At 46.5% G+C, this 20,106-nt stretch overlaps 1 protein-coding gene across 2 annotated transcripts in view; it reads right to left on the minus strand.

Annotated features, from left to right (window-relative positions):
* The window catches only part of ACOT11 (acyl-CoA thioesterase 11), a 66,453-nt gene that overhangs the window by 36,188 nt on the left and 10,159 nt on the right, over window positions 1–20,106 (minus strand). For both annotated transcript variants that reach the window (XM_030573207.1, XM_030573206.1), the window contains exon 2: window positions 3,515–3,704. In XM_030573207.1, the coding sequence (XP_030429067.1) occupies window positions 3,515–3,653 (139 nt within the window). In that variant the 5' untranslated portion in view covers window positions 3,654–3,704. The remainder of the gene's footprint in view (window positions 1–3,514; window positions 3,705–20,106) is intronic.

Here is a 20,106-nt window from a genome sequence, read left to right on the forward strand (position 1 = left end):
TTAGCTGATTTTCCCCCTAAATCTGTCAAACATATCGTAACAGTTAAACCAATTGTACATTCTACTAAACAGAGATAAATTAGATTACATGTTTAAAAATTATATCAGTGTGTTCTCCAGTCTCCCTCCACATTCTTGTCTGTTGCTATAATGTGTATTTATCTTGTAAGCAATTGGTGGGTAGTTTATATTTAAAAGACATCCTAGCTATACATTGGAAACTGTCTCGTTATCTCCTGTGGCTTGAAGATCTCCAAGAGCGTGGGTTCTAGAAATACAAATACCTACCTCTTATATAGTGCTTTTCATCAGCAGACCTTAAAAAGCTTCACAAGAGGGAGTGTATTTAGCCTCAAAACACCCTTGTGAGGTAGTTAAGTGCTGTTATCTCCATTTTTACAGATGGGAAACTGCAGCACAGAGAGATTAAGTGACTTGCCTAAGATCACACAGAAAGTGTGTGGCAGAACAGTGAATTGACCCTGGGCTCCCAAATCCTAGCCTAGTGCCCTAATTACAGCCCCGTCCTCCCTCTAAAGCTTTCTTGGAAGTGCAATCCCTGAAGTAAAAACCCAGTTAAGGACGGCATCATGTATCAAGCTCTTGCCAACATTTTACTTAAAATCCCAGTGCCCACTGAGTTTTTACAATCTCATTTGATAAGGACACATGACAGCAGGCAAAGGCCCTGGGTGCCAAGTTTCAGCTGGAAGCTATGCTTAGGTCCCTACCAAATTCACAGCCATGAAAAATGTGTCCCGGACCGTGATATCTGGTCTCTCCCCATGAAATCTGGTCTTGTGTGTTTTTACCCTATACTATGCAGATTTCATGGGGGAGGCCAGCATTTCTCAAATTGGGGGTCCTAACCCAAAAGGAAGTTGGGGGGGAGGGAAGTGTCACAACGGTATTTTGGGGGGAGGGGTTGGTAGTTGCCACCCTTACTTCTGCGCTGCCTTCAGAGCTGGGTGGCCGGAGAGCAGTGGCTGTTGGCTAGTGCTCAACTCTGCAGTCAGCAGTGCAGTAGTACGGGGGGCAATACCATACCACGCCATCCTTCCTTCTGCACTGGTGCTGGCAGCGGCTCTGCTGGGATCCCGGCCAGCAGCTGCTGCTCTCCAGCTGCCCAGCTCTGAAGGCAGCGTCGGCACTAGCAGCAACACAGGATTAAAGGTAGTAGTGCCACAACCCCCACCATGAATAATCTTGTGACCCCCGCCCCCGGACTCCTTTTTGGATGAGGATCCCTACAATTATAACACCATGAAATTTTAGATTTAAATAGCTGAAATCATGAAATTTACTATTTTTAAAATCCTATGACTATGAAATTAACCAAAATGGACTGTGAATTTGGTAGCCATGCTGTATGTAACTGACAGATAACCCTTGAAAAAATGGTACTGCGAGTGCTAACACAGCCTTAGCAAGCGCTGCATGAACACCACACTGTGACAGCACCAACAGCTGGACACGGCAGCCAGCTAACCTACAGGACTATTACAGTGACATCTGCGTCTCTCATACATATAGGGAAACAACGTCACCATTTCGGCCCTGCCAGCATTACATTTTCTAAGAGGGGGTTCTCCAATCTTTTCGTGATGTGGACCACTTCATAGGAGTGTTCCACAGACCCACCTCCCAGACTAGAAAGACAAGTTCTAAAACTATGGCATCAGAGTCTTAATCCTAGAGCAGAGTTTCGTTACAGATTGCACAATTGTCTTATCTTTGGGAGAGCTCTCAGATCTACCCATCCACCTCTTAAGAAGCAGGATCCTCTTCCATGCTAATCCCACTGGGATCTCACTTCTTTTGTTTCTGGGGAACTCCCATGAGAGCGGTTTGCCAGGAGTTCCTTCACCATCTCACTGATGTTTTGTTCTGAATTGCATCCCCAGGTCTCCTTCACATCTGATCCCCCAATAATCTGAACCCCCCGTTCATTTAAAGACTAGATCAGTCGTCGCCTTTTATCTGCTTCCCCTCCACATTTAAGTTTTCCTTTTGTTTTCCCCCTTCGTGGTCATGTTAAGATACAGAACTCTTGAACAATGTCCCATAGTCTGAACACACTCATATACACCACCCTGTTTTACTGGGCCAGAACTGCTATATCTGACAGGATGATTAGTTCATCTAGTTTAGCATCCTCCTTTTGGCCCCAGTTCAGCAAAACATTTGCGCAGATGAGAGTAATTCCATCCCTCTCCAGCAAAGCACTAGCATGTGCTAAACTTTAAGAGCAAGTCCCCTGGTTTCAACGGTACACACTTAACTGTTTGCTGAATTGGTGTCATATGACAGGATGCAGGCAGTCATGCCTCGTGGTTAGAACAGAAGTCTGCCCCGAGATTGGCACTCCTGCTCGAGTCACTACAGGCTGCTTGACAAGCACACTCCTGTCTTAGCCAGGAAATGGACTGAACCTTTCTAACAGCAGGAACAAATCTGCTCACTAGTTTTTAACCAATGCGGTTCCTGCATATTCTCACATTTGCTCTGTTAATACCTGATCAGACGAAAGTCCTGTAGCAAAGGCTGGAATATTAGCTCTCCATTATATTTTAGGCTGTCCATTCTCAGAGGTATCCTGTCCACAACAACTTCCATCCCTATAGATTGAGCTCTTACGACCTCATCAGATGGGCAGAGAGAAGAGGGAGCTGGGGGAGGAGGGGAAGATCCCACAGAATGGGGGACCCCATGACTCTCTTGAAGACAAGCCAGGGAGATGGTACCATTGTGGTGTCCCATAGATGTTCAAACCAAGCACTGAACAGATCAGTATTGAGGTACCTGGGAATAGAAATCTGACCAGTTATTAAAAGGTTACATCCTTTATTCAGGGCCACTGCTGTTCTCTAGTCTCTGTAGAGGAATGAGGGGGTACACCAGCTGATTTCATGGCCAACAGGAAGGCTGACGAGTTCTATGGAGAATGGAGGTGAGTGAAAAAACAAGGGGCAAACAGTGCACAAAAGATGGTTTGGATCAGAACCACCCTGGCCCACCTTACAAGCAGCCCTGAAGCCCTGAGCTAGCCTAGCGGATGTTAGCATTGCCAAATGTCCAGTTTTCGATCAGAGAGTCCAATTGAAAGGGGATCTGTACAGCGTCTGACCACATGTACTGACTGGACACCAAAGTCCAGCTACCACAGCTGGGGGGGTGGCGGGAGGGCACCAAGTCAGCAACCCATGCCAGCCCCTGCTCAGCTGGGCCACCTCCTACCTGCATCTGGGGGGCAGGCAGGCTCCTGTCCTAGCCCTGGAGCAGAGGGAGCCCAGCTGGTGGAGGGGAGGGCAGGGGAGAGGAGAGGAGAGGAGAGGAGAGAGCAGCGAGTGATGGGGACAAGGCCTCAGGGGAAGAGACAGGGCAGGGGAGAGGGGGGGGAGAAGAGGTTCTGGCTCTCCTGCTGCAGTGTCTGGTTTTCAGAAAGTTGGCAGCCCTCGGGCGCTGCTGTTGTACAGCTAATGAATGGCCAAATCCATGGCGCAGCTCTGCTTACCAGAAAGGCAGGCTGTGGTGTCAATCCACTTCAGCAGCTGCCCTATGCTCAGCTCGCCACGGTGGTTTGTGTGGCATGGCAGCACCAGCTGGCTCATCTGCACCTCGGTGGGATTGCGGTACTGCTCCCCTCTCTCCATGCCCAGCGTTGGGTCGGCCAGGGCCCCGGCGGGAAGTGCGGACGCTGAGCCCTATTAGGGAGAACACACGTGGAACTCAGCCCCTGCAGCAGCGAGCAGAGGCCCGGCCACAGCCTGCCCCACGCCACAGGTTTGCGGCGGGGCAGGAAGGGCTCGGGCCATCTCAGGCGAAGTGCTTTGGAGAGAGGGACTCTCTCCCACACCCCATTGATAGAAGCAGCATCTGCTTTGCCCCCTTAAGGCTCAGGGCTGAAAAGGCCCCCATGCCATCAGCTTGCAAGGCTTGTGGCTAAGAAATAACCCCCTGTTCTAAGGCATTTGGGGGAGCCGCAGCAGGAGCACATGCAACAGTCCAGGTTAAAAACAAAAAAAAAAAAAAAAAAAAAACACACACACACACACACACACACACAACCATTTTTTTAAAGCAAGATTCCCTTTTCCCATTAGCCTCGGAGGAGAAGAGAACCACACTTTGCTCAGCTGCAATGCAAAAATGGTGAGCGTCAAAGGAGCCCCAAGGCGCTAAGTCCCCAATTCCCAGTGACACTGAAATTCCATGGAATGGAGCATTTAACTCGTAAAATCCCTCCCAAAGCATGGCTGTAACCAGAAAAACGCCTGTGTAAAAAGGTGTCACCTTCTTACACATGTATCACTTCCTGACCAGCAAAAAAGCAGTTTCTGCTTTCTGGTTAACACAGTTCTGCCTTAGGCATCATTATTTAGCATCTATATAGCACCAAGAAAGGGGCCACTTGGTGCTCAGCCCCAACGAGCTCGCAAAATTGTCAGCCAAGTGCCAAATGAAGAATCTTCACTCCTGGAAATGGGGCTTAAGCCAGGTCACAAACTGGGTCTGGACCCAGACTGCCCCAAAGTTTGGGGTGTGGCAGTGACTGGTGAGGTTTCGGTTCTGGCCCATCTCTAGTTACCAGGCAGGAATTGGAAGTAGTGCTGGGCAGAAAATACTCTTTTCTCCCTTGGAAAATCTCAACAATAAAAACCAAAATATTTTTATTCAAACATGGCACCTTATGGATGCTGTAGTTCCATGGTAGGCCAGGGCCTGGACTTCCTCCCTTCACCCAGAGTGGAGAAAGTAGTGCATTGTGAAAGGTATAGTCAAGCCAGAGAGCTTATCCCATGAAAGAGAATGGGAGCATAGGGCAGCCAGGACTACAATTCCCATGAGGCACCACAATGCCACTTTTTAAATCAAAATATTTCAGTTACCAGCCAAAGTAGTTCAGTTTTCAGTATAGCATGAAATATAAATTCTCCACAGAAAGCTGACACTTTTCAAAAGAAAAAGTCATTCAGTCAAAGACCCAATTTTCTGTTTAAAAAACAACAGCATAGATAGAAAGTTTTCCACCAACCTGCCTTTAAATCAGAGAGCACAGCACAGGCTGTTTGCAGGGCTGCCCACTCCAGGACTCCCTGAACACTATCAGATCAAACAGTGACCCTACATTGCCATGCCTGTGCACAGTCAGACTGATAGGAACAGCAGCAACTCACGCACTAGTTTATGCTACTTACTGTGTACCATATTTGAGCCCTGGGCTCTTTGAAACATGATACATTCCATATCTTTAATAAATAAAATAGAAAATAGCAACACACTAATCTACTTCTCAGAACTCCGTGTTTTACTAGCCAGATAGCCCCAGATCTAGGGGCATTCTACTTCCCCATTTGTCTGGCTGCTTTACCTTTATGCAAATTGAAGGTCTCTGACTCATGAAGCCAAATTTGTTCCTGACTGGAACTCCAAGTAAAAGGGACACTAACCTAATCAATCAATAAAGTTTGTTTGATTTTTGGGGGGGGGGGGGGGGAAGCATATTTATTTTACTTTTTGGATGCATCTACCCAGCTTCACAGCTTCCCCTTCAGAGTCAGTTTCCCATTTGAGTCTTTCACAAAGCAAGTGGGGGGGGGCGGGGGGGGAGGAAGACAACCAAAACGCAACTGTGATTGTAAAGCCACACACACAAAAACGCCCAAAAAGCAGCAGGGACAGGTTCAGAAAACTAATTTTATAAAACAGACTAGACAACCGTGCTGCTTCCTTTTATATCAGTGAAGTTATACCAGGGATAAACTTGACCCCTGATGAGTAACTGACCAGACGCACCAGTCTAGATTTTGTTCCTGAACTTTCCTCTTCTGTCTGAGCTAGCAGCATCTCTCCCTATACAAAGTCCTTGTGGCAGCAGCTTCTCTTTCATACAGTCTCCAGACAACAACATTTAAACGGTTTTGTTTTCAAAATTAAGCCTCTTCTGTTGAAATGTCCCTGTCCTTTTGGGCTTGGCACAGCTGAGCACAGCACATTCGCTCAAAGCAGCTTTATCCTCCTCTCCCGCATTTCTAATAGGAGAGCTCCGTTTCCATAGCTACTGTTATACGACATTCCAGAAATGGTTCAATTCTCAGGTTAGAGATTACAATGGTGTGTCAAGTACATTTGTATTAAAAATATCATGCTGTCAACCAGTGAGCTGGATTCCAGGTACTCCACTAGCCACAGAGCACTGCAGGATCACTGCATTCCGTGGAATTCACAAGCCACAAGTGTTACATGCCAAGAAGGGCTCAGCTTTCGTTTAAAAAAAAAAAAAAAAAAAGAAAAAAAAAGAAAAAAAAAATCAAACCTGCTAGTCCATTTTGTGACTTCCCAACCTCCCCACACTGGCAACATGCCAGAAGACTATTTTTAGAAGTCAGCCTTAAAGTTACAAACCAGCCAATCGGCGTTCAAGACCTGCGATGGAGAGTAAGCAGTATGTGTCTCTGCGGAGCTGCCACCTTTTTACAAGCTCTTTGTGTTTCTAGACCTATAGGAAATGAAGTGACAAACCCATAGGTACCAAGAATGAATTTCCTTGTCCGGCACTAACCTCACACTGATATAGCACTGGACTGACTAGGTATATTATGGAGAATTTATGCCTTTGGTATTGGCTACAGCCAGAAGTATGACAAGGCTAGGACCAATGGTCTGCTCCTGCTTGACAACGCCTCTGTTCCTGACATCTATGCAATCCACAATCACACAACATTATCTGCTGTGTCACGAGAGAGGAATACTCCGATTAAATTACATCATGCTGCACAGGACAAGGTTTATGAGTAGCCACAGAGCCGTGGGAGTCTGCAGGATTATTCAAACGGTAAGCAGGGAAGTTGGATGCCACTGCAAACAGAAAACACAAGATCATCTCAGTGGCCACAATATTTATTAAGCATTTTTATGGCCTTTAGAGACAGGTAGAATGGAAGCTCAAACCAGATTCCGAGGTTCAAAACCTTCCCAAACTTCAGCGCACATTCTCTTCTGCCCTTGAGTCCCATCTGTCATTCTGTACTCCTGGCAAGCAGGCAGTGCCAGAAGCAAAAAGTTCCACCAAAAAAAATGCCACGAGAAAGGTCGTTCTTGCTTTATTTCTGGCCCTTCTGAAGCAGGAAGCATTGGGAATCTCAACCAGCCGGGTCACTGGAAATTTCCAGACTCAAGACTTCATTTTTTTTCAAAAAGAGAATCTAGGTCAGGATTTTCAACTCAGTTGCCTAAAGTTAGGTACAGGAATAAGTGGCCTGATTTTCAGCGATGCTGAGTATCTGCAGCTCCCCTTTTAAATCAGTGCAAGTCATGGGTGCTCAGAGCCTTTGGAAGAAGAAAAAGAAAAAAAAAAAGGAGTCAGGCCACTTATTCCAATGCCTCACTTTATGCTCTTGAGTTTGAAAACTCTAACCCACGTATTTAAGTGCCTAAATAAGGAGCCAGCTACTGAATGTTAGGCACCCAACTCCGAAAATTCTGCCCAGAAACTTTTGGAGGCTTCTGCCTACTGCTGCCTGTGAGGTTCGCTCAGCAGTTACCTTTGCTTTGCTTTGGTGACCAGAACATTTATGCAGATTTAAGTTTGCTACTTGATCATTTATAATCCTCACGTTTCGATTTGGATGGACTCAGCCTTAGACTTGTATGGAGAAAGCTATTCTTTAGGCAAGTTATATCCCAGAATGTTTCTCACTTGTATGAGCATTTGCAACATACAGATTTTCAAAATGACTGCCTCATTCTAAAACTCTCTGGCATCTGGGCTTCAACCCCTCCCTCTAAAAGCCTCAGATGTTTACATATACAAATAAGATCTCCCTCTCCTCCATATCTCCCGAAAGATCATTTTGCTTTTTGGGCTTTAACAGATCAACATAGCTCTATTTGAGCCTAGTTTTCTGGTTGTTGAATTTTTAATACCACACAGCTACTACAAACTGAGCTGGCCTTTCCTTGAATGCCAGAAGATTTGCCCCTTTTAGCAGGAAGCTAAGCTGTGCATAGAACACAGCCTCTTTTTCATTAAAAAATGAAGTTGCTAACCTGGAAGCCTGCAAGATGCAAGAGAGAGAGACACACACACACACACACACACGAGACCAATGGGATTCAGATTTAGAACGGGGTGCAAGTGAATTGGGGAAAGACAACAGCAGCAGCAGCAGATTTCAGGGGCAGGCAGTTTGTTTCTGCCTGGGAGGGACATGACAAGTCTCTCCCATCACTGCGCTAGCTAGACTACTGCGCACAGCCATCACCATGCCCTGCTTGGAGGAACGCATGTGACTTTTCTGACTCCTGCCACTGCATGCTCTCTCTAGCAGTGCAGCAGAAGGTACATGAGAAAAGAACACACTGAGGCCATGTCTACATCTAAAATTTTGCAGCGCTGGTTGTTACAGCTGTATTAGTACAGCTGTATAGGGCCAGCGCTGCAGAGTGGCCACACTTACAGCAACCAGCGCTGCAAGTGGTGTTAGATGTGGCCACACTGCAGCGCTGTTGGGCGGCTTCAAGGGGGGTTCCGGGACGAGAGAGCAAACCGGGAAAGGAAACCAGCTTCCCCGCGGTTTGCTCTCTCGGTCCCGGAGCCAGCCAGCAAACCGCAGGGAAGGAGACCTGCTTGCTCGGGGTTCCGGGACCGAGAGAGCAAACCGGGAACGCCGCGGTTTGCTCTCTCGGTCCCGGAGCCACCCAGCAAACCGCAGGGAAGGAGACCTGCTTGCTCGGGGTTCCGGGACCGAGAGAGCAAACCGGGAACGCCGCGGTTTGCTCTCTCGGTCCCGGAGCCAGCCAGCAAACCGCAGGGAAGGAGACCTGCTTGCTCGGGGTTCCGGGACCGAGAGAGCAAACCGCGGCGAAGCTGGTTTCCTTTCCCGGTTTGCTCTCTCGTTCCCGGAACCCCGAGCAAGCAGGTCTCCTTCCCTGCGGTTTGCTGGGTGGCTCCGGGACCGAGAGAGCAAACCGCGGCGAAGCTGGTCTCCTTTCCCGGTTTGCTCTCTCGGTCCCGGAACCCCGAGCAAGCAGGTCTCCTTCCCTGCGGTTTGCTGGGTGGCTCCGGGACCGCGAGAGCAAACCGCGGCGAAGCTGGTCTCCTTTCCCGGTTTGCTCTCTCGGTCCCGGAACCCCGAGCAAGCAGGTCTCCTTCCCTGCGGTTTGCTGGGTGGCTCCGGGACCGAGAGAGCAAACCGGGAAAGGAAACCAGCTTGATTACCAGAGGCTTCCTCCTTCCACGGAGGTCAAGAAAAGCACTGGTAACTGTCTACATTGGATTACCAGCGCTGGATCACCAGCGCTGGATCCTCTACACCCGAGACAAAACGGGAGTACGGCCAGCGCTGCAAACAGGGAGTTGCAGCGCTGCTGGTGTCCTGCAGATGTGTACACCTTCAAAGTTGCAGCGCTGTAACTCCCTCACCAGCGCTGCAACTTTCTGATGTAGACAGGCCCTGAAGGTGTAACAGGGGAAGCAGGAAGAGAGCAGAAGGGTAGTAGTGGGGGAACAGGAGAACAGCACAGAAGTGGGACATAGCTAAGCTCTTCCCCCTACTTCCTGGATCACTGAAGATATCCCTGAATGCACCAGTCAAGTGACATGGCTTGCAATGAGATTTCTGGTTATTGGATTGCCACATTTTGTGTGTGTGTGTGTGTGTGTGTGTGTGTGTGTGTGTGTGTGTGTGTGTGTGTGTGTGTGTGTGTGTGTGTGTGTGTGTGTGTGTGTACGTACGCACAGAGTCAGAATGTGGCAATATACAAACATCTGCGTCGTACTTCCCTCATTTTACCCATCCTGCTATTCTTACCCCCGAAGTATTTCATAACTCAGGGCTATTCATTTTCAGAGGTTTATCTGGTTCAACCCTTGTGAGGATGCAGTTCTGGCGGGACCCAACTGAGTGTGCCAATTCAGGACCAATTGCTTAAACAGGGCAGTTACAGCCCAAGGCTGGGGTTTTTTCCACCTCTAAGGCAAACCAAACCAGCCAGACAAAAATGACTTCGGTTTCACTCCACTGGCTAACCACAAGTCACACAAGCAATTTCCTTAGACACTCCAGTCTCCCAATGTCACCACCAGTGCCACCCGTCCTGGGGATGAATGGTTATGAAAACCAACACCCCAGTAAAAGAAAAAGGTTCTCTCGATCCCAAAGGACCAAGCCCCAGACCTAGGTCAATATACACATCAGATCTTACCCACAAATCACGCTGTTGCCAATCCTTTAGAATCTAAAATCTAAAGGTTTATTCATAAAGGGAAAAAAGGTGGAAATGAGAGCTAGAATTGGTTAAATGGAATCAATTACAGACAGTGATGGCAAAGTTCTTAGTTCAGGCTTACAGCAGTGATGGAATAAACAGCAGGTTCAGATGAAGACTCTGGAGAACATCCCCCGCTAGGATGGGTCATCAGTCCCTTGTGTAGAGCTTCAGCTTGTAGCAAAGTCCCTCCAGAGGTAGGAAGCAGGATTGAAGACAAGATGGAGGTGAGGCATCAGCCTTATATAGGCTTTTCCAGGTGTAAGAACACTCCTTTGTTCTTACTGTGGAAAATTACAGCAAAATGGAGTTTGCAGTCACATGGGCCAATTTCTGCACACCCTGCTGAGTCACAAGGCATATCTGCCTCCTCTCAATGGGTCAATTGTGTAGCTGATGGTCCTTAATGAGCCATTAAGCAGGCTAAGCAGAGCTAACACCCACTTGTCTGGGATGTCACCCAGAACTACAGCACTGATTTGGAATACAGACAGTATACAGTCAATACTTATAACTTCAACTACATAATGATACAGACATACAGACAGCATAATCATAACCAGCAATCCATAACCTGGTCTTAGACACCTTATATGACCCCCTTTACATAGGATTTGGTGCCACTACAGGACCTTGGTTGCAAACCATGTTCTATATGGTCCCAGTTCATATCAATAATGTCAAAACCCTCAAATACTTTCTACTAATGGCCCTAGAGGGCTGTATGGTCCCGGTGCTAGAGACACAGACAGGTTAGAGCAGTGGTTTTCAAACTTTTTGTATTGGTGACTCCTTTCACACAGCAAGCCTCTGAGTTTCAGCACCCCCACCTTATTAATTAAAAATGGGGGTTAATTTAATTTAATGGGGGCTCACGGCTGTCAGCTGCATGGAGTTGAAGCTCATAATCCCCATGTAACCACCTTGTAACCCACTGAGGGGTCACGACCCCCCATTTGAGAACCCCTGGATTAGAGGGATACATACTCGCTCAACTGGAAAATCCTCAAAAATAAATAAAACACTCTAAAATAATGCCCTCCTCCCAAAACAGGCAGAGTGCTGGGGCCGAGTCAGTCACACACACAAATTAAACCCAAGGTATGATTAAGTCTTGTTGTGCAGCTAGTAGCACAAGAAGTCAAAAGCGAAGCAATGACCCACAAAACCTTCATGAACATCACCAGGGCCGGCTCCAAACACCAGCCTGAAGGAAGCAGGTGCGTGGGGTGGCCAAGGTTGTCAGGGTCTTTGGCGGCAATTTGGCAGCAGTAGCCTCAGTCCCTCTCTCCCTCTTTGAGCTGCCGCCGAGGAGGAAGAGAGGGAGCGAAGGACCCGCTGCTGAATTGCTGGCAAAGAATGAAGTGGTGCAAATGAGCTGCCGCCGAAGGGCCGCCCATCAGCTTGATTTATTTCCCCCCCCTTCACTTCACCACTTGGGGCTGAAGCCGGCCCTGCACGTCACCAAACTTGTATCAGTGTCACCAGGATCTTGCTGCAAGCGCCAGGCTGCTCTGTGATCCAGGGAGAACAATTCCTCCAAATGAACATGCCATGCCCCTGAAGAACTTCAAATGCAGGATGCACCAGAACTCCCTGGGATTAGGAATGAGGCTTTTCTTCACTGGAAGGTGCTTCACTCATTACAGACTACTCCTATCTGCATCTATGTAAATTAGTTACTAGATAACATACTGGGAAATGGTGCTCAAGAATGCACAGCGTTATTCCTTGGATTTGTAGGACCAAGGCAACTTATTGTGCACTGCAAATACCTTCCTTGGGCTGCTCTTACATGAGTTAATAAGAGTTACCCAGCAAAAGCCATCATGCTCCAAAATTATGTCTCACCAAAAAGAGAACTTATAGAAATTAGAGTACAGGCTTGCTTGCTCTGTGCTCACATCTGTTATCCTGGTGATGGACTTGGATCAGATCCTGCCTTTAATGGAAACATTCCCACTGATTTTAGTGGGCATTGGATCAAGTCCACTACAAAATTGAATGGTCAGTAATCTGAAAGCCAGTCACACCACATTCAGAGTTTAGTACCACATTACTGAACAGGTGAGAGTTGCTGGCTTTTCTGGGCACCAGGATAGCACCACTGGCACTAGTGATAGGATGACCAAGGAAAACATCCTCATCATCATTTATGCTAGGCATTATCACGTTTTAGGTGGGATTTACTGAGGGACAGTGAACATGGAACATCCACCTCAAGGACCTCTTTCCGGAGCAGAGCTACACAACAGCACATTGAGGTTTGCAGCAGAAGGCAAGCAGAGTGCAAATGGTGATCTGTGTAAAATCCTAGCACATCTTTTCAGCAAAGGTATGATCTGCTAACTGGCAAGCCAGTAAAGTTTCATTGTGATCGAAGTTTGCTGCCACTAAAATACGCAGGACATTCATTCTACCCCTGCCACGGTGTTGTGGAAAAATCAGCAGACAATATTTCTGCTGTAGAACTGTAAACTCTATTGCAATCCTCACCCCAACAATCATCGTGGGCTGCCACTAAGGTGACCAGATGTCCCGATTTTATAGGGACAGTCCCGATTTTTGGGTCTTTATCTTATATAAACTCCTATTACTCCCCACGCCCTGTCCCGATTTTCACCACTTGCTGTCTGGTCACCCTAGCTGCTACACCTCTAAGAGGTGAAGCAGGACATCACACAGATCGTTGCATGACTGGCAATAAAGACTTGGATGAGCGGTTTCCCTAGAGATGAGAGAGGTTTGAAGGAAAAGTATCAGCGAAGTTCAGATAAATACCAGGTAAACCAAGTCGTCACTGGAGAGTTGTCTGAAGCCCTGTCCTAAAATACATTGTTTCTTGTGACCCGAAAGGGCTTTCGTGAGATGACCTTGGAAGTGATTTCCAAGAAGTAGGTTGGTGCTGGAGGGATGCATGGAGGGGCCTGGCGTGGTGGATCCTGGGCCTTTGAACAGCAGCTTTTTATTAACCCAAACACCCCACCTTCACAGGCTTAAAGTGACCAGAAATCAGACCTTGAAAAACATTGTAGGACACGGAAAACATTTGGAATGGTGCATGGGGCTTTACAGTCCCACTTTAGAGTCACAAAAGTGACTCTATAGATTACTATTAAGCCATGGAGACACTGTCTCCCCCTACACAAGTGGGGAGTATGCTGCCTCCATACACATAATCCTCAATCCTGGATGGCCCCAGAGAACGAGAATCAAAAAGGCACATCTCCCGTTGTTGTAAGATAGCAGGCTACCACTAGAGGCAGCTGACCACCATGTGACAGGGTATTAACCCTTATTAGGGCAGCAGGACGCAACTGGGAAAAGTGTGATCATTATACGAGGACTAGATCCAGAGAGTGCATGAAAAAAAATCCTGTGAGTAGCTTCCTTTAAAGCAAAGTGCTCTCTCATAAGCAACCAAGGAACAAGGCAAAACTATCGGGTACATTTACATTCAGCTGCACTTCGCTGGAGATGTTTATCACTTGTGCCTGAAGGACCTGAGTCCATAGAGTTCAGCAACATTACTACAGCTCCGCAGGCAACCTATAGTTGTCGAGCCTTGGGCTGGGGGAATACAGAGTGCTCTGCTCATTTCCACATTCTTTCTTGTAGCTCCCAAATGACTGTCAGAAGTCTGTATTTAGAGCAGCATTTCTCCTACTCGGAGACTGACTCAAAGGGTTGGAGCTCTGCCAGCCAGGGAAGGCATGAGCAACGTCAGGGTGGTGGAGGAACTGGTAAGAGAGCTGTTTGTGATCTTTGGACCAGTACAAAAAGTTGAAAGATTCCCAAGTGCAAATAACCCAGCAAGAAAGAAAAAGTAGCAGCAGCAGCCCCATCTCATATATATGAAAGAGACACAAACTGCACTGCTGTTTTCTTTGGAGAAGAGGGTAGAAGAGATTCCTTGCAATCAGTGTTATAAAGGGAACCTGTGAAAGATACATGAGCATTGAGCCAAGCAGAGATCTCTGTGGCAAGTGTTTCCACTAACCAGGTATCCAGCATGCTTGGTTATAAAGGAATAAGGAATCTAAAAACCACACCACATCTGAGAAAACTGGACCAAGCTCAGATCTTGACGTTCCATGTAAGAGGAGTGCTTTCAGTGCAGAGGTCCCAGAATGATGCATCCCAGGATATCCACAGCAAACTTTGGACCACATCCAACCCCCTCTTCCTGACTCCACATACCAAAACACTTTTGGCATTACGACTTTAGCTGCTGTTGTAACACAAATAACTTGAGACCCCATTCAGGATTGCCATCCCATTGTGCTAGGTGTTCTGCAGACATGAAGGTATACAGTCCCTCCCCAACAAAGCTGTGACTACACGTGACTAGTCTCAAATTCAAGCCATTTCACTCTTGCAAAGTGTCCTAAGTGACCTCTCTGGTTTAAAATGAATCTGTGGCAAGTTCCCCCCTCCAGATTTTTTTCTTTGATGGAGGGGGGAGAAGAGGGGAGGAGAGGAGGGTTTAGTGCTTCTTTCCAGCCTTGATTTAGTTTTCTTTCAAGCAGCTTCTTCACTGACGGGGTCTGAACTGCTTGTCCCACAATAGCTACTTTGCTTTGGTGGAAAGGGCCAGGATTTTCAGAACTGGACTAGTGATTTTGGGTGCCCAACTTGAGACACAGGGGCCTGATTTTCAGAGCATGGGAGGCTCAGCACCTTCTGGGGAGGAAAAAAACCCCAACCAAAAAAAAAAAAAACCACCCCAAATCATCCAAGGCTGTCAAGCGATTAAAAAAATTAATCGCAATTAATCGCACCGTTAAACAATAGAATACCATTTAAATATTTTGGGATGTTTTCTACATTTTCAGATACATTGATTTCAATTACAACACAGAATACAAAGTGTACAATGCTCACTTTATTTTTTTATTACAAATATCTGCACTGTAAAAATAAAAAAATTATTATTTTTCAATTGACCTCCTACAAGTACCGTAATGCAATCTCTTTATTGGGAAAGTGCACTTTACAAATGTAGATTTTTTTTTGTTTGTTTTGATTTTGAGTGCAGTTATGTAACAATGTAAAAAACTTTAGAGCCTGCAAGACCACTCAGTCCTACTTCTTGTTCAGCCAATCGCTAAGACAAACAAGTTCGTTTACATTTGCAGGAGATAATGCTGCCCACTTCTCACTCTCAGGTGACGTAAACAGAACAAGAAGTAGGACTGAGTGGACTTGTAGGCTGTGAAGTTTTACACTGCTGTTTTTGAGTGCAGTTATGTAACAACAAAAATCTACACTTGTAAGCTGCACTTTCATGACCAAGAGATAGTATTTTTCTATTCACCTCATACAAGTACTGTAGTGCTCTTCTGTTTACCATCTTACAGTGCAAAAATTTGTAATCAAAAATACACACTTGGATTTCAATTACAATACAATATATATGAAAAGGTAGGAAGACACCTAAAATATTTAAGAAATTTCAATTGGTATTCCATTGTTTAACCATGCAATTAAAACTGATTAATTTGAGTTAATCACGTGAACTAACTGCAATTAAATTGACATCCCTAAACAAAAAAATCCCCACAAACACACAACTGGAGGCTTAAGGAAGACCTGCAGAAAATGCACCTTTCCCTGCCTGAGAATTAATTCTAACCAAGGTTTTTATCAGTTTTCAGAAGAAGGCTTTTGTTTACTTGCCCTTCAGGAAGGGAAAGATAATGACACTAATAAATGACTATTCAATCTGAACAATAAGAGCAAGAAAAGTGACAAGCAGTTAGGTAGACAGGCGCTATAATTAAGACCATGCCAAGAGGCTGACTTTCCCCCACCCCTCAGGAAAGAAGGAATCAGGAGCTACAGCAAAATGTCTAAGTACTGGAAATTAGGCTTTAAAAATAAAGTATACTTTTTAACATAACGAAGACAGAAACTTGACATCCCTCAGTTGTCATATTAAATTGGCCTCGTTCACATTTATTTAGCCACACAGAAAGGAATTAAGGGATAGGCACTTATTGCTCCAGTCTCCAACAAGGAATTTGTTAAAAGGTTTAATCTTTTAAAAAGAGACATACAAAACACAGGATCTCTGCCTTTATCAGGTCCTTGCTCCGAAAATTAACAGATTCTGCTTAAGGATGGGATCCTGCACTACCTAAGGGTAGGGTGATGGACGGGGTGATCAAAAGAGATAGAAGTTTCCAACAAAGCACACACTCACACAGATAGTTCAGTAGCAGTCACTTATAAAAGGAGGTAGGTAGGGGTGGGGTGGGGTGTGTGAGCGTAACGGAGGGAAGAACTAGATAAGCTGATGGAGCTTCATTGTCCCCCACTCACCATCTCTAAATTCTAGCCCGTGCTGGTTCAGGCCAGCAATCCTGAGGATTTGCGAGATTGATTTAATATTCAGCATACAACACTTAGGAGTCACTGCACAGCTGTGTGCCTGCAGCGATTGTTATTTTATAACAGGCCTTGGGTAACATGCTGCACTCTGGACTCTGGGTCAGCTGAGGCAGCATGCTCAGTCCTGGAAAAGGGCAGGAGAGAAAAAGCAATGACGCTAGCTGTGCTAAAGGCACCGGTATCGAGGCCAGCTCCTCCAGTCCTTGGAGCACCAACTTCCAGGGCACAAACGTGAGTCCTGGCACCAAAACAATAGTCCAGCAGTGAACGGTGGTGCCCCAGTGGATCGGGGGAGGGCTTTCCCTCTGCTTCCCCCAAGAAGCAGTGGATTTGGTACCCAGGACCCATAGATCTCATATCTACCAGCACAGCTCCACACCTCCCTTGTGGGCAGAGGAGCCCAGAGCTTCCATTTTACAGGGTCTCCCATCACAAAGGAGACCTATAGTCATGAGTTAACACAATCTAAGGCGCTGTTAATTCCTGAGCAGACTCCCCACAGGGCTGAGGAAACTGGGTAACATTTCATAAGCACTTAAGTCACATCAGAGCCCAAGTCCCAATGGGACTTGGTGAGGAGAAGTGACAGAGCCCTAAGTTAACACAATAGATGGCCTCCTCACTCCATTTCAGGCACTTGGCTGCACCAGCTCTGAGACAATCAGGTGTTTCAGCCAAGAAACACCTGAGCAGAAACAACCCAGGGTTACCACCATGGAGAGCCCGGAAGGTGACGAAGGTGCACTCAACTTACAAATGGCCCTACTGGATCAGACCAATGGCCCATCTAGCTTAGTATCCTGTCCTCCGACAGTGACCAATGCTTCAGAAGGAATGAACAGAACAGGACAATCAAGTGATCCACCACCCGTCATCTAGTCCCAGCTTCTGGCACTCCGAGGTTTAGGGACACATAGAACATGGGGTTGGATCCCTGACCATCAGGTTTAAGAGCCATTGATGGGCCTATCCTCCCTGAACTCATCTAATTCTTTTTTAAGAACTGTTTTATAGTTTTGGCCTTTGCAATGAATTCCACAGGTAGACTGTGTGTTGTGTGAAGTCCTTCCTTTTGTTTGCTTTAAACCTGCTGTCTGCTAATTCCACTGGGTGACCCCTACCTCTTGTGTTATGGGGAAGGGGGGAGGGATAGCTCAGTGGTTTGAGCATTGGCCTGCTGCTAAACCCAAAGCTGTGAGTTCAATCCTTGAGGGGGCCATTCAGGGATCTGGGGCCAAAAAAAAAAAAAAAATTCTGTCTGGGGATTGTTCCTGCTTGGAGCAAGGGGTTGGACTAGATGACCTCCTGAGGTCCCTTCCAACCCTGATATTCTATGTGAAGGGGTAAATAACACTGCCTTAGTCACTTTCTCCACACCAGCCATGATTCTATAGATCTGTCATACCCCTTCCTGCTGAAGCATCTCCTTTCTAAGCAAGAAGAGTCCCAGTCTTTTTAATCCTCCTGCCCCCAATCTGGAAGCTGTTCCATTCCCCTAATCATTTTTGTTGCCTCTCTCTGTACTTTTCCCAATTCTAATATTTTTTTAAATGGGGCAACCAGAACTGCCTGCAGTATTCAACCCTATAATAGCATTGGCACCAGCTTTCACAAAGCCCCTGCCAAGTCCCAGCCACAAATAAACTCCCCTAGTGGCAGCCAGCCACAGAGGGTTGGAAGCGAGGCAAAGCCAGAGGGTGCTAAACCCATAGGTAGGACAGTGCTGCCCTTGCCAGGAACAGCTGCCATAGGCTATTGCTCCACTTCCTCCTCTCAAAGCTCTGGGGCTGTCAGATTTTGGCACCAGCTGCGAAGCCACTAAATGGAAACAGCAGTTTCAGCTCATAGAATATCAGTAATTCCCAGGCCTGGTGTTTGTGCGACGGGCTGAGCAACCCCCTTTGTGTACAGCACTAAGCCAGGCTGCTCTGAGCGCAGCGCACAGGCAAATCCAAGTTGCACCCACTGAGCTCTTCAAGGGTTTCCTACTGAACACGCCTCAAAGCCGCAGGTCTTCCAGCAGCTCTGCGCATTGCTGGTTAAGAACCTCTCCTTACAGGGGCTTGTAATTCAGTCTTGGGAGCTTGCTTGGAGCTCACACATACACACACGAGAGACCAGTGTTTGGAGTTAAATCTCTTTAGAAAGAATGTTCTGTTTTCCACTATTCTAGACAGAGACTCAGGATTGAATTCAGAGGGGGTGTATAATGCAGTGCAAGTTACACATTACTGAGTCTAAAACATCCTGTGGCTTTTGTCCTGAGGAACCAGAAAAGAGGGGTGTAGCAGGAAAACGTTTATTCATGCTCTGCTGCTGCTGCTTGGGTAGCTTCCCCCTCACCCAACACTTTAATACAAGTTAGTATAACTTGCATACTGACAAAGGCATAAATAGGTCTAAGGGAATAGAACAGATCAGGAATGAGACACAGGGTCACAACACCACTCAAATTTGACCCAGACATCCTTCCGTCGTAGCGAGCAAGAGCCCAAGCAGTAGCAGGATAAACAGCTTGGGCCAGCAGATCCACAGCACTGAGTGGTCCGTATGGCTGTTATTCACACTAGAAAATAGGAGCCCAGCGCTGGGTCAATAATACAAATAACGTCACAGGGTGATAGAGGAGATGAAGGACCCACAACTGAAGTCGTCACAACATATCAATCAAATTACTTCCCCAGCATTTGCAAATATTCTTCTTAGTTGTATCAAACTCCAGCAGGCACTGAGCAGATGGAGACACTTGAAGTACTTATTGCCCAGTTATTCCAGTATTAAGTGTGGGAAGGGAAACTGAGGGAGCAGGAGGTTCCACATTAAAGGAGAAACAATAAAAAAACAGGTAGTCATGGCTTAGGAGTTTTCTGGTCAGTGGAAACCACAACATCCAAACAGGAGAACTGCACTATGCTATTATCATCATCATCTCAACAGCTGGGCTGCACTCAGCTTTGACAGAATATTCCAGGGTGTCAAGAACTGCAAGGAACGTGCCTAGGTTATGCACATTAATTTACTCTGGAGACCCGGAAATATTAACAAGATGGAAGGGTATTTTTAGAATATTCGGCTATTGAAACTAAGCAAGGAAGTGTCTGTCCTCATTAAAATCTTCACTCTCACTCAACTGTCAAATTTATAAAGCTGTTGACTGATGCAGCCTTTAGCAGTCACCATGGCAACAAGATACATTACCTAGGCGATGATGCTCTTTTGCTGTCACCCCTTGAGTGACCCAGTTCTACAAAAAAAAAAAAAAAAAAAGTTTGCATAAAAAAAACCTTCAAGTGGAATTTTTTCCTTGGCTCCTGCCATGTTCATTTTCTGTGCTGCCGAAGGCGTAATGAGAGTCTACATGCCTCCAGTGTGGCAGCAAGATCAAAAGCAGGAGAACTGGTGGGAGAGAAGATTCCAGAATATCTCCACAAATAAGGATCACAC

The sequence above is a fragment of the Gopherus evgoodei genome, chromosome 8, assembly GCF_007399415.2.
Source record: "Gopherus evgoodei ecotype Sinaloan lineage chromosome 8, rGopEvg1_v1.p, whole genome shotgun sequence".
Taxonomy (NCBI): domain Eukaryota; kingdom Metazoa; phylum Chordata; order Testudines; family Testudinidae; genus Gopherus; species Gopherus evgoodei.